General features: G+C 41.0%; 1 protein-coding gene across 1 annotated transcript; it reads right to left on the reverse strand.

The window, feature by feature from the left end:
- Positions 1–5,629: 5,629 nt before the first annotated feature.
- On the reverse strand, positions 5,630–6,628 carry LOC308097236 (nuclear migration protein nudC-like; the record flags this gene model as incomplete). The annotated part of the gene is made up of 1 exon (XM_080444905.1): positions 5,630–6,628. The coding sequence occupies one exon, from the start codon at positions 6,626–6,628 to the stop codon at positions 5,630–5,632; it is 999 nt and encodes a 332-aa protein (XP_080301031.1).
- Between the last annotated feature and the right edge of the window lie 4,641 nt (positions 6,629–11,269).

Here is an 11,269-nt window from a genome sequence, read left to right on the forward strand (position 1 = left end):
AATATTTGGAATATTTTTTAAAACATTCTAACAACACAAATGCTCCCTGGCTGGCACAAAATCATTGGTTTAGATAATAATTACAATTTTTTCCCCCAAAAGATTCCAAATATTCCACATTTTATTGCAAGAGTTTTTGAAAATAGCAGATCAAGCACACAACGAGTTGCATAGCGAAGCGTTGTGAGCTTGTTTTTCAAATAGCCAATGCATAGGTTTAAAGTGCTCATGTGATGTATGTGGTATTGTGGCCTAATAGTTGCTTCTTTTGGCCTTGTTTTCCTAGACCTGGTTGCCTTTTTCTCTCACAAAATTTGGCAACACTGCAACATAAATGTATTGACTTGTTTAGATAGATGACAAGCGACGAAGATTAGAGAAGGGAACACAAAGTAGAAGTCTGCACTATAGTACTGAGTCTGTGTGTTAAGAGTGACAGCCATGGATTAACATGCCTACTTAACGACGAACAAGGAATATCTACTGACTGGACTGCAAAATTTGAGTTGTGTGTCTGTGATGAGATTACAACCAGCATGTGACCAAAACAAATGGTGAGTTATGAACAGAACTGACTACGGCTGGAGGTGGTCAATGTGACCAACGTGAAATTGCGCAATGACACCCGACATAATATTTTGAGGGCAAAAATAAAAATGAATGAATTAAAAAAATGTGTGCATGCCTGTGTCTCTCTTTGTGCTCTCCCACTCCACTGATAGAGAAAGTTAGGCGCCGGTGCTGTGTAGCATTATATTTAATTAATAAAACAATGAACATTAACGTTAATTTGTTCAACTTAGTAACATGGTCAGTATCATGTTAGTATCATGTCAGTATCATGGTCAGTATCATGTCAGTATCATGGTCAGTAACATGTCGGTATAATGGTCAGTATCATGGTCAGTGTCATGTCAGTATCATGCTGATATCATTTCAGTATCATGGTCAGTATTATGTCAGTATCATGGTCATTATGATGGTCAGTATCATGACAGTATCATGTCAGTATGGTCAGTATCATGTCAGTATCATAGTCAATTTCAGATGACTAAAATAGGGCTAAAACTATAATGGTGTGTTATTCAAAAGACTAAGACTAAATCAGAATTTGATGTCAAAATTAACCTTGACACACACACTGTGGAGTGTCGCTTGGCATCTCCACCAAGGCAAGCAAAGGGCTGGAGAGAGTTTAGCACCAAAGACAGTGGGGCAAGTGGTGGTATGTGCCTGTTTCAAACAGGCACCATCCATCCATTCCAGCCTCAGCTTTGAATTCAGACACGCAATGCATTTGTTCATGTTTTCTGATTGGTTAGGTGAACATGTTCACATGAACAGAACATGATAAACGTCTGCAACCACTGAAAACAACAAGGCTACTATATTATTTTAATGAGAGAGAGAGAGAGAGAGAGAGAGAGAGAGAGAGAGAGCAGTATGTCTCCAACAGTGCATCAACCTAATGGTTCTTTTAGCTTTCTACCTCAGTACAGTGTCTTTCTCATAATACACATCAACCAACAAGTGCCATAGTATACTCATACCTGAGCTCCAGATCAGAATGGACAGCATCAGTATTTTATCCATATATGGGATTCAGCCACACTGTATTCTGAACTGCAACTTGACTGAACATGTTCAGTCTTATATGGCTTTATTTTTGACACGTCACTCAGCTCTCCTTATCTCATCAGGTGGTTTCTCTGTAATCTCACACCTCTCTCGTGTGGTCTGATTGACAGGAAGCTTCTGAAATTGAAAATGCTACCCGTGACACATCTCTATACGTGTGTGTGTGTGTGTGTGTGTGTGTGTGTGTGTGTGTGTGTGTGTGTGTGTGTGTGTGGGTGTGTGTGTGGGTGTGTGTGTGTGTGCGCGTGCGTGCGTGCGTGCGAGCGTGCGAGCGAGCGAGAGAGAGAGAGAGAGCGAGAGAGAGAGAGAGAGAGATCTTGATTTTCTCTCTTTCTCTTATACACACAAATACATGAACAAACAGGCCTACAGATGGTTGAAAACAGAAGTTTGGAATCCTGACATTTCCATCTCTTTTCCAATCCAAATCTGTACCTATGTAAACCACATGAGACCAGAGCGACATGAAAACCAAACTTGGACTGGTTTAACAAATGGAGAACCAGTGACTCTTTATATCTACGTCCAACATTTGTGAACATTTGGGATGTCCACTCATTTTGACAGACAATTACAGGCAAAAAGCTGTTTGACGCTCATTGTCACATGACTCCCGAGATCATGTGCACCAAATTTGGTGAGAAGTGTAAAAAAAGAAAAAAAAGAAAGAATCAATCATTGAAAACAGTTAAAACAGACAAACAGTGAAATGTGTCCCATTTGTGGCACCCGCGATGGGTCTAAGTTCAATTGATTTTGTCTTAGCATTGTGTTGAGGCTCAATCAGATGATGTGTTCATAATCTTTGCCATTTTTTGTAAAATGGGCCCCTTCCGCAAAGTTTGGAAACCACTTAAAGCCAATCGATAAGGAATATAAAAACATCTGTATTATTATGTTTAGTGATTTGTGAGAGTTTTGGACATAATATGTAGGAGGAGTACCAAAAAGTGTTTTTTTAAGAAGATACAAAATGGCAGAAAAGCTATGTATGGTGTTTAGGTTAATTTTAATACAATATTTCACTCGCATATTTAACCATTGGATGATAACCATTAGACCAGTGGTTCTCAAAGTGGGCTCTGGGGTGGGCGATCTGCTTCTAAACAGGAGCGTTTATTTGTTAAGGACGCCCATGCATTCTCCACTGTTGAACGTGCACCCTTTAAGTGCATATCTGCATGCACATAATTAAATTGTTGTTGTTAAGTTGAAATAATAGTTGTACAAGTTGTAATAACAGTGTTGTGACCAATGAACCATACTAGTTTTAGTCACAGGGGTTTGCCCTTTACGCCCAATTCCCATCAACAGCCAAACGTGGTTTTCTGCTGAAATGTGTGGGTACAAACATGTGAAACACCCACGTCACCTTCGTGTAAACACGCCTAGTTCAGACCACAGCAAGCACTCAACTGTGTATGTGTCATAGCCCAGGATATTACTGGATATCATTGCTGTCGGAAAGAAACCTTGTATCTCCATAATATTTAAACCTTTTGTTTAGTTTTAGTTTTTTGTAAATTAATACCCTACGTCATCATACAAGAGTCTCGCACAAAATTAGTGAAAATAGCAGATCTACAAGCTGGTACGTGAGATCAGCTATTTTCGCTATTTTGAAATGTTTTTAAAATAACAATAAAAAAGGAATGGTTTAGTACTTTGTATGCTAAATCATTCCTATTTTACAGTCGGCTTTACAGCTCTGGTGGATAGTAAAAAGAAAAAGACTTAGGGTGCCAGATATGAACCAATCAGACAGGTTCCTAGAGAGGTTTTAATTAAATGTAGCTGTACAGTTCAGTTCAGTTAAGTCCAGGATCAAGGCTTTAATGTTATAAAAGAGGCCAATTTGATATGGTACAGGACCAGAGACTCCACACAAGCAGCTGTGCTGCTCATCCCACAAATGTATCTTCCTTACAAATCGGCCATGATTTTAATGCAGACGAACATGCTTTAGAATGAAGAAACAGTGCTACTTCCCGCTCAGGGAACTGAACATCACTGGTGCAAAGGAAATTGAAGTTGGTGTAAGGAAAGCCATCATCATATTCGTTCCCGTTCCTCAGCTGGAGTCAGAGGTCATCTCCAACTCGGGAGATCCGAGACTCGAGATCATCCGGCTTCTCGCCATTCTACTTCACTATTTTAGGCTAAACTACCATATTGGCCTTTGTGGTCTCGGTCAATGCAGAGTTCTTGTAGGCCAGTCAATAAATGTCAGTCATTTATGTCAATACTATGACGTCTATATTACATAGCAGTGGTGACCATTTTGTGGTTCCACACGTAGAAACCCCATTCATTTTTCCCATAGAGATTTCCCAAAATATTTATAATAATTATTTTAAGCCTGGAACCAAGCCATCCATGCTCCTGGTGAATCATGACCATAAAACATTTTATTCTGTGTGAAAAAAATAAAAACTGCAAGAAAAAGAAAAGAAAGAAAATATATACTATTAAATATAGTATATAATATAAATAAATAAGTCCAATATTTTTGACACAGAATCCAATGCTTTATGGTCATGATTCACCAGGAGCCTGGGTGGCTTGGTTCCAGGCTTAAAATAATTTATATAAATATTTTCAGAAATCTCTATGGGGGAAATTAATGGGCTTTCTATCAGTGGAATCACAAAATGGCCACCACTGCTATGCCCTATACTATGACTATCAGTTTAGTATGTGGCCTAATAACATATGCGATGCCACATACAAAGCATATATGACTTATGACTCCATATTTGGGCAAGGTTTCAACCCGATCCCACTGCCATTTACTTCAATTATTATGAAATTAAAGTTAAATATTTCAAATAAATAAATAATAAAAAATCACACCCAGTGTGAAGTGGGCGGTGTGGTCACAGTGGTCATTACAGTGATGGAAGTTCACTTAAAGAAAAGTAATATTGTGGACCAACACCCCTAACTTAAAAAAAACCATAAATGTGTTTTTTTTAAGTGCATAGTCCTATTTATAGGGCTATGCACAATTGTCATGTTTCCCTAGCCAATCACAGTCCTGAATAGACTGTGATTGGCCAATCACGGTGCAGGGTTAGGGGGGTACACTGGTGGCCAATCACAGCGCAGGATTTGGTGTGCAAATATCCAAACCTCACATATAGGGGCGGTTTCACCGCCCAAAAATGTGGGGAGGCACATTAACAGACAGAATAGTCCTCTCCAACTTTGGGCAGGTTTTAGCCGAAGCGAAACCCGTGAGAACTAGAAAAAGTGCTCCTCGGAGCACTGCCAGACCCCTAGTGGTTGAAATCTGAAGATACGTCACGCGAAGCTTGGCCAATCAAGGGGACAGGTAGGAAAAGAGGGACAGGTAGGAAAAGAGGGACAGGTAGGAAAAGAGGGACAGACCGACCGACCGACCGACAAGGCCTCCCTCATGTAGGCTGACCCCCTGGGTCTGGCAAAAAGGTGAAGGACGCGAGTCAGGAAAAAGTGTCATTGTTCCTGTATACGGTCTAATGCATAGGTTCCCCAAACCTTTTCTGAGACCTGAAAGATACATTTGGTGTCTACCTGGAACCCAAAGTTACAAAAAAAAAAGTATTATGAATTAACCACATGATAGCAGATCTACAAGCTCACAACGCATCGCGATGTGACCCGTTGGAGCTTGTAGATCTGCTATTTTCACCATTTCATAAGTTTTCTTTTTTTAAATAGCCTATGTTTAGTTTTTTTTCCAGAAATGATATAGATTTTTTTTTTTTTTTTTTTCTGAACACTGTTACACTCCTCCAGCGCTCCTGCTCCGCCCCAACATTGCAGTGGTCATTGCAGCCTGGTCATAATCGACACCTTGGAACACAGTGGATACTCTGTTGCTTGTTGTTTCTTTAGTTTAAATTTCCTTACTGCCTCCTACTACTGTCCTGGATCCCAGCACTGCCACCAGGCAACATGGATATAGACAGGAGTAGACACTTTAGGTGAGGCCGACTGGAGGCAGCTCTCAGCTGTATTTGGCTTTGGAGAAATCCATCTCTGGGTGCTGAGCCATGAACTTTTTAAGAATGTCTTGTTTCTTCTGCTCTTTAGAGGTGGGTAGGCCCATAGATTTCTGCCTCTGGTCGTACATCATTTTCTCTACCATACCTCGTGTCTCTCCATCTAGGTCTGAGAGCTTTGAGTTCTCGGGACAGATCTTCATGGTGTTGATTTCTGGATCTGTGTTGACCATCTTGTTCCACCAAACCATTTTATTGATCTTCTCCAGGTGAACAGTAACAATCTTACCATTCTCTAGGACCCAGGAGCTTTCTTCTACCTTCACCTCATTGCAGAGCTCTCCGTCGATGATAGGAGGATGTCCCTTCAGGCCAATCTTCAGGGATCGCCGCTGGATGTTGACCTCCACGTCCTTCCCTTTGATGCGGAACTTCACATCAAAGGGCACCACCAGGTCAACTTCAGATAAGCTCTGTGTCCACTTGTAGCTGGGCAGGTCAGCTCCATTACCAGCATTAGGCTTCATCTTATCTTTATCCTTCTCATCTTCCTCTCCCTCTGAATCAGACCCCTTGTCTGCTTTCTCCTCTTCACACGTGCTTTCATTTGTGTTCACAGGCTCTTTTGTAACCTCTTGTTGATTTCTCTGGTTGATTTTAGTGGTGAGTTTCTCTGCTTTCTCATCAGTCAATTCACAAATCTGGGGACCAGCTTCATTTCTTTTCTTCCTCTCTTCCTCTGCAATCTTAGCAGCTCTCTCTACCTTCTCTTTCATCTCCTCCCGTCTGTCCTGTTTGTCTCTGTTGGCTTTCAACGCCAGCGTACTGTGATGAGTGAAGGCCTCTTTCACAAGCTTTTCGGGGGCGCCATGTTCCCCACCCGTGAAGAAATCGGTTTTGCGGCGGAGGAAGCTGAAAAATGCGTTGACTATCTCCTGTACGCCTCCTTCGTGTTGTGCCATAGCAAGCAATATCCCATCATACTTCTCGTTCTCATCAGCCATAATGATAAGTATGATTGATGAATTGATTAAAATGTGTAAAATGTGAAAGTGATCAGAAGAAAATAAAGTTAGCAACAAAGTGAAACAAGTCAGTGTGGAAGTAGTTCACCGACCAAGGAAGAGGGTAGTAAGGCAGACACAAAAACTTTGTTCCGCATAAAAGAAAGTGTTTTATTTACCCAAAAGACAAGTTACTTGGTATGCAGTTTGTGAACGATGTCATAGCATCATGACATCATCAATATGATGTCAGTCTTGTATAGATGAACAACGCAAAATGTTGCGCACCGTTCCGAAGGAGCATACATTAAGAATGGGCATTGCACTATATCATTTCCATGATTCAGTGTATCTGTTTGTATCTCTCTTGATATGCCCAAATAGGGAGATGACTGACATCATAGCACTGACCTCATATATGACATAATGGAATGGCCTCCAAGTACTCAAGACACTGCACTAATCAAGTCAATAATCAATCAATATAATAATTAACCTTTTGGTAATTGTGTTATGGGTGCACAAATCTGTATTGTTTAGCATGCATGGCAACAGTTTGTGTTGTGTGTGGTCAGACCAGATCTCTAGTCAGCCTATATAAGGTGCAAACATTACTTTAGATTTCCACTTCCTTCAAGTTCCACCAAAATATAGTGTCCTAAGAGGTTAAGCTAGATAGGGAGACGATAGAGAAGGATAGACAGATACAAGAGAGAGGAGAGAGGGAGCGAGAGAACAGATAAAAGCCAATAAGGGCAAACGTCCAGCCCTACACTTGTCCCCATCACAGTCATGTATAGCAGCAGCTTTGACGATGAACCACGGCTCCTGGAAGGAGTGAGGTCCCAGTCGTACCAAACTAAGGTCTTCTCTTGTTCTGAGTGTACATATGCCTTCACGTCTCAGATCTACCTCCATAAACACATGACGAGGAGCCACAACGACGTCTACTGCCAAATGCTGAGGAATGGACAGATCCCCTCTGCAGCCCGTCAGCAAATCGTCAGCTCTGTAACCTGCCAGAAACAAGGAGACACAGACAAAACAAGACTGTACAGTTGTCAACAACATACCAAGACTTCAACTCATCCAGGAGAGGTAAAGACACATCAACTGACTTACTCAGGAAAGAAGAGCCACATATGTAAACGGTGTGACAAGAGTTTAACTCGATTAAGTAACCTGAACAAACACCACCGTCTCCACACTGGAGAGACACCTCACCACTGCAAGCGGTGTGACGAGAGTTTCAGCGAGCTAGACCACCTGAAGAGACACCAGGATATGCACACCGGAGAAAGACCTCACCACTGTCAGCAGTGTGGCAAGCGTTTCAACGAGATGGGTCACCTGAAGAGGCACCAGCGTATCCACACTGGAGAAAAGCCTTACTACTGTAAGGAGTGCGACAAGAGTTTCAACGAGATAGGTCACCTGAAGAGGCACCAGCGTATCCACACCGGGGAAAAACCTTACCAGTGCAAAGAGTGTGACAAGAGTTTCAATGTTTTAGACAACCTGAAGACTCACCAGCGTACCCACACGGGAGAGAAACCATACAACTGTAAACAGTGTGTCAAGAGTTTCACAGAGCTATGTAGTCTTAAGAGACACCAGCGTATCCACACTGGAGAAAAACCTTACTACTGTATGGAGTGCGCCAAGACATTCAATTATTTAGGTAACCTGCGGAAACACCAGCGTCAGACACACTGGAGGAAAATATGACAAGCGCTTCAGTGGATTGTGTAACCTTTCCATTGTTTGTACTGTAGTTCTGAGTGTTTACAATTTTTTGTTCTTAGCCTTTACAGTTTATGTTTTTAAGTCATTCTTCCCCTTTCTTTGTCTCTGTATTGCAGAAATGTGAGACCAAAACTTTATTTTTAAAGCAATGCTAACCGCTAGAGCTAGCTGTGTGTGTGTGTGTGTGTGTGTGTGTGTGTGTGTGTGTGTGTGTGTGTGTGTGTGTGTGTGTGTGTGTGTGTGTGTGTGTATGAGGATGATATGAACACCTGCTGCAACTGATTGCAACACAAAGCTGCAACTAATTACACTAATTTAGCACAAAGAGGATGCACTCACATGCACGGCACTTATATACGCATGCACACACATGGGAAGACAAAGCGCAAATGCATGCACACGCACAATGTATCACACGAAGACACAGCACGCATGTCGCATCTCGCATGCACACAGCTTGTCGTTTCAATCTTTAATTAGCAGTATTTGCAATATTTGGGTGTGAATTAATTCAAGTGGTGCTGGTGAGATAGCCTGGTAAACTCCCCCTTCCGGAATTCTCATTTGCATTTGATTTCAGGAAATGGGATTACCGGAGGGGGGGTTTACCAGGCTACTGGTGAGAAGCCTATCGAAATAAATGGACAGGGATTTAACATTGTTCTAGTTCATCTAGTTCATAGCTCAATGAAATTAACTTATCATAGGCACCTTCACAGTGGGTGTCTTATTTTTTGTTCAGCGTGGCTGTGTAGTAGGCGGCAAGCCATCTAGAAAGAGTTTGCTTGAGTGTTTGTTTGTTTGTCTGTCCTGGGCTAATCTGTGAATAACAAATCACACAAATCAACTCCAAATTTCTTTTGCAGGTTTTTATGAAGAGCGCAAGCTCAAAACGTTACTGGCATATAAGCGGGTGCTTGATTGATTGATTGAAATTTTTATTAGGCAAAAGAATGTAAAACAACACAGTTACATTTATAATGCTTTTGTCTAAAAGGTCCGGCCAAAAAAGTCCTTGCGGACTTGTTTCCGTTGGGGTCCTTGAGTTAATTCCATAGACATATATAGTAGCAACCAAACAGTTCAAAAATCAACATGAAAATACAGATAATACAGAAAAAATACCACTATGTACAAAAAAAAAGCATTTAAAAAATATATGTACAAAAAAAGGGGGGGGGAAGCATGGAAAAATAAAAATTATATACAAAAAAAGCATGAGGAAATAAAACCTGCAATAAAACCTGTCTACAATGGAGCCCTCCAGTGTGCAATTATTTGTTCTCTTCTTTGCCAAGCACCTGCCCAACTCTGGGATGTGCTGGGATGTGCATGTCTTATGTTGTAATCCCTTAAATCTGGACTCAACCAGTAAGAACCATACACCTTTTCCAATTTCCAATATAGGTATTTAGCAGACGCTGAGAAAGGGGAGGGAGCATTGCCGAATAAAGACCCCCTCACTATAATTCTGTTTTTGGAATCAGTGGTCAAATAGTGCTGGCATCATGTCTTTCGGGCTGTTTGGAGTTGGCGTAGCCAATTTCATACATGTAACACTCACCTGGTCTGAGAAAAGGTGGGGGCGGGGGGTTCCTGGCATGTACATTTATATTACCAAATAATATAAATGTAACTTTTGTTTTCGGAATCATTTGGGTCAAACAGTGCTGAAGTGTATGAAGTTGCTCCCTATATTAAGTTGTGACCAGTTATGTTATATGTAAATAGTTATTAAATAGGCCCCATACAAAACAGCACTTATAATACTAATTGTATTTGTTTTCATTAATCATCAGATCACCACTGGTTGTCAAAATATCAGCACAGCTCTACATCTCTACGTACATTAACAAAGTATAGGAGTCATCGCTGGATATTGTGTGATCATGCAGGTCAGATGTTCATCCTACATGGTGAAGGTAACTGCAGAATGCCTGAGATGGAAGGGAAGTCATGTCAAAGTTTTAGTGAACAGAAGCACCCTCTAGTGGATAGAAAAGTTGCACATTCATGAACTACTGTATAGGTTTAATCACTTGGAACCTGGCATTCTTATTTTGGGCTTGTCAAAATTCATTCAAAAACATTTAAAAAAAAAATGAAAGCAAGTTGCTTGTAGATCGGCTATTTTCGAATGACAGTATATAAAATGGGGCTTAAGTGGTTAAACTGCTCATGGTAGTAAGCCTCTTCAATACAATTCTTACAATATATTCCCTCAGGCTGGAAGTTCGACAAGAAACTTGTGAGGAAATGGAAATGGTGTCTACAACCGGGGGCAGGAGCTCAAGCAAAAAATAAAGTGCACTCACCCCACTGACACGCGTTATTCCCACACTGATGTTTCCACACCACCGCCACCCATAATCACACACTATGTTCATCACATGGGACCTGTTTTCTACTGAAACACATTAGATTATTCCATGACAAAACCACAGATTTGACATGTTTTCTGAAAGTAATGCAGTCTGTCAGTGTACGGTTGCTTCGACCAATTCAGTCCCATTAGCGGATATCTTTGAGAAAGAAAGTTTAATTCCATTCAAACAGCTAATTCCTTCCCAGTACACTTCATTAGTGTGGTATGGTTCATGCTCCACAGATTGTATCTTAATGTCTACAACAGGGTTTTATGTTTATTTACATCGACGCATATGGCTGAAAACAGATCCAGGACGGGAGAAAAACACGCTGCAGTGTGACTGCAATGTTTGTTCTTTAATCTGTCTCTAAATAAAAGGGGTGACTAATCAATGAACTACCAAAGCTATGCAAAACATAACTACCTGCTTCAGAAATTAATTGCATACTTGTAAGTTGTCCTGCAAGATGGAGATCATGTGTTGTGTAACCATAATGCACTGATGTTACTGTTACATAGGCTATGTC

The sequence above is a fragment of the Gymnoscopelus braueri genome (genome assembly GCF_963280865.1).
Source record: "Gymnoscopelus braueri genome assembly, chromosome: 12".
In the NCBI taxonomy this organism is placed as follows: Eukaryota; Metazoa; Chordata; class Actinopteri; order Myctophiformes; family Myctophidae; genus Gymnoscopelus; species Gymnoscopelus braueri.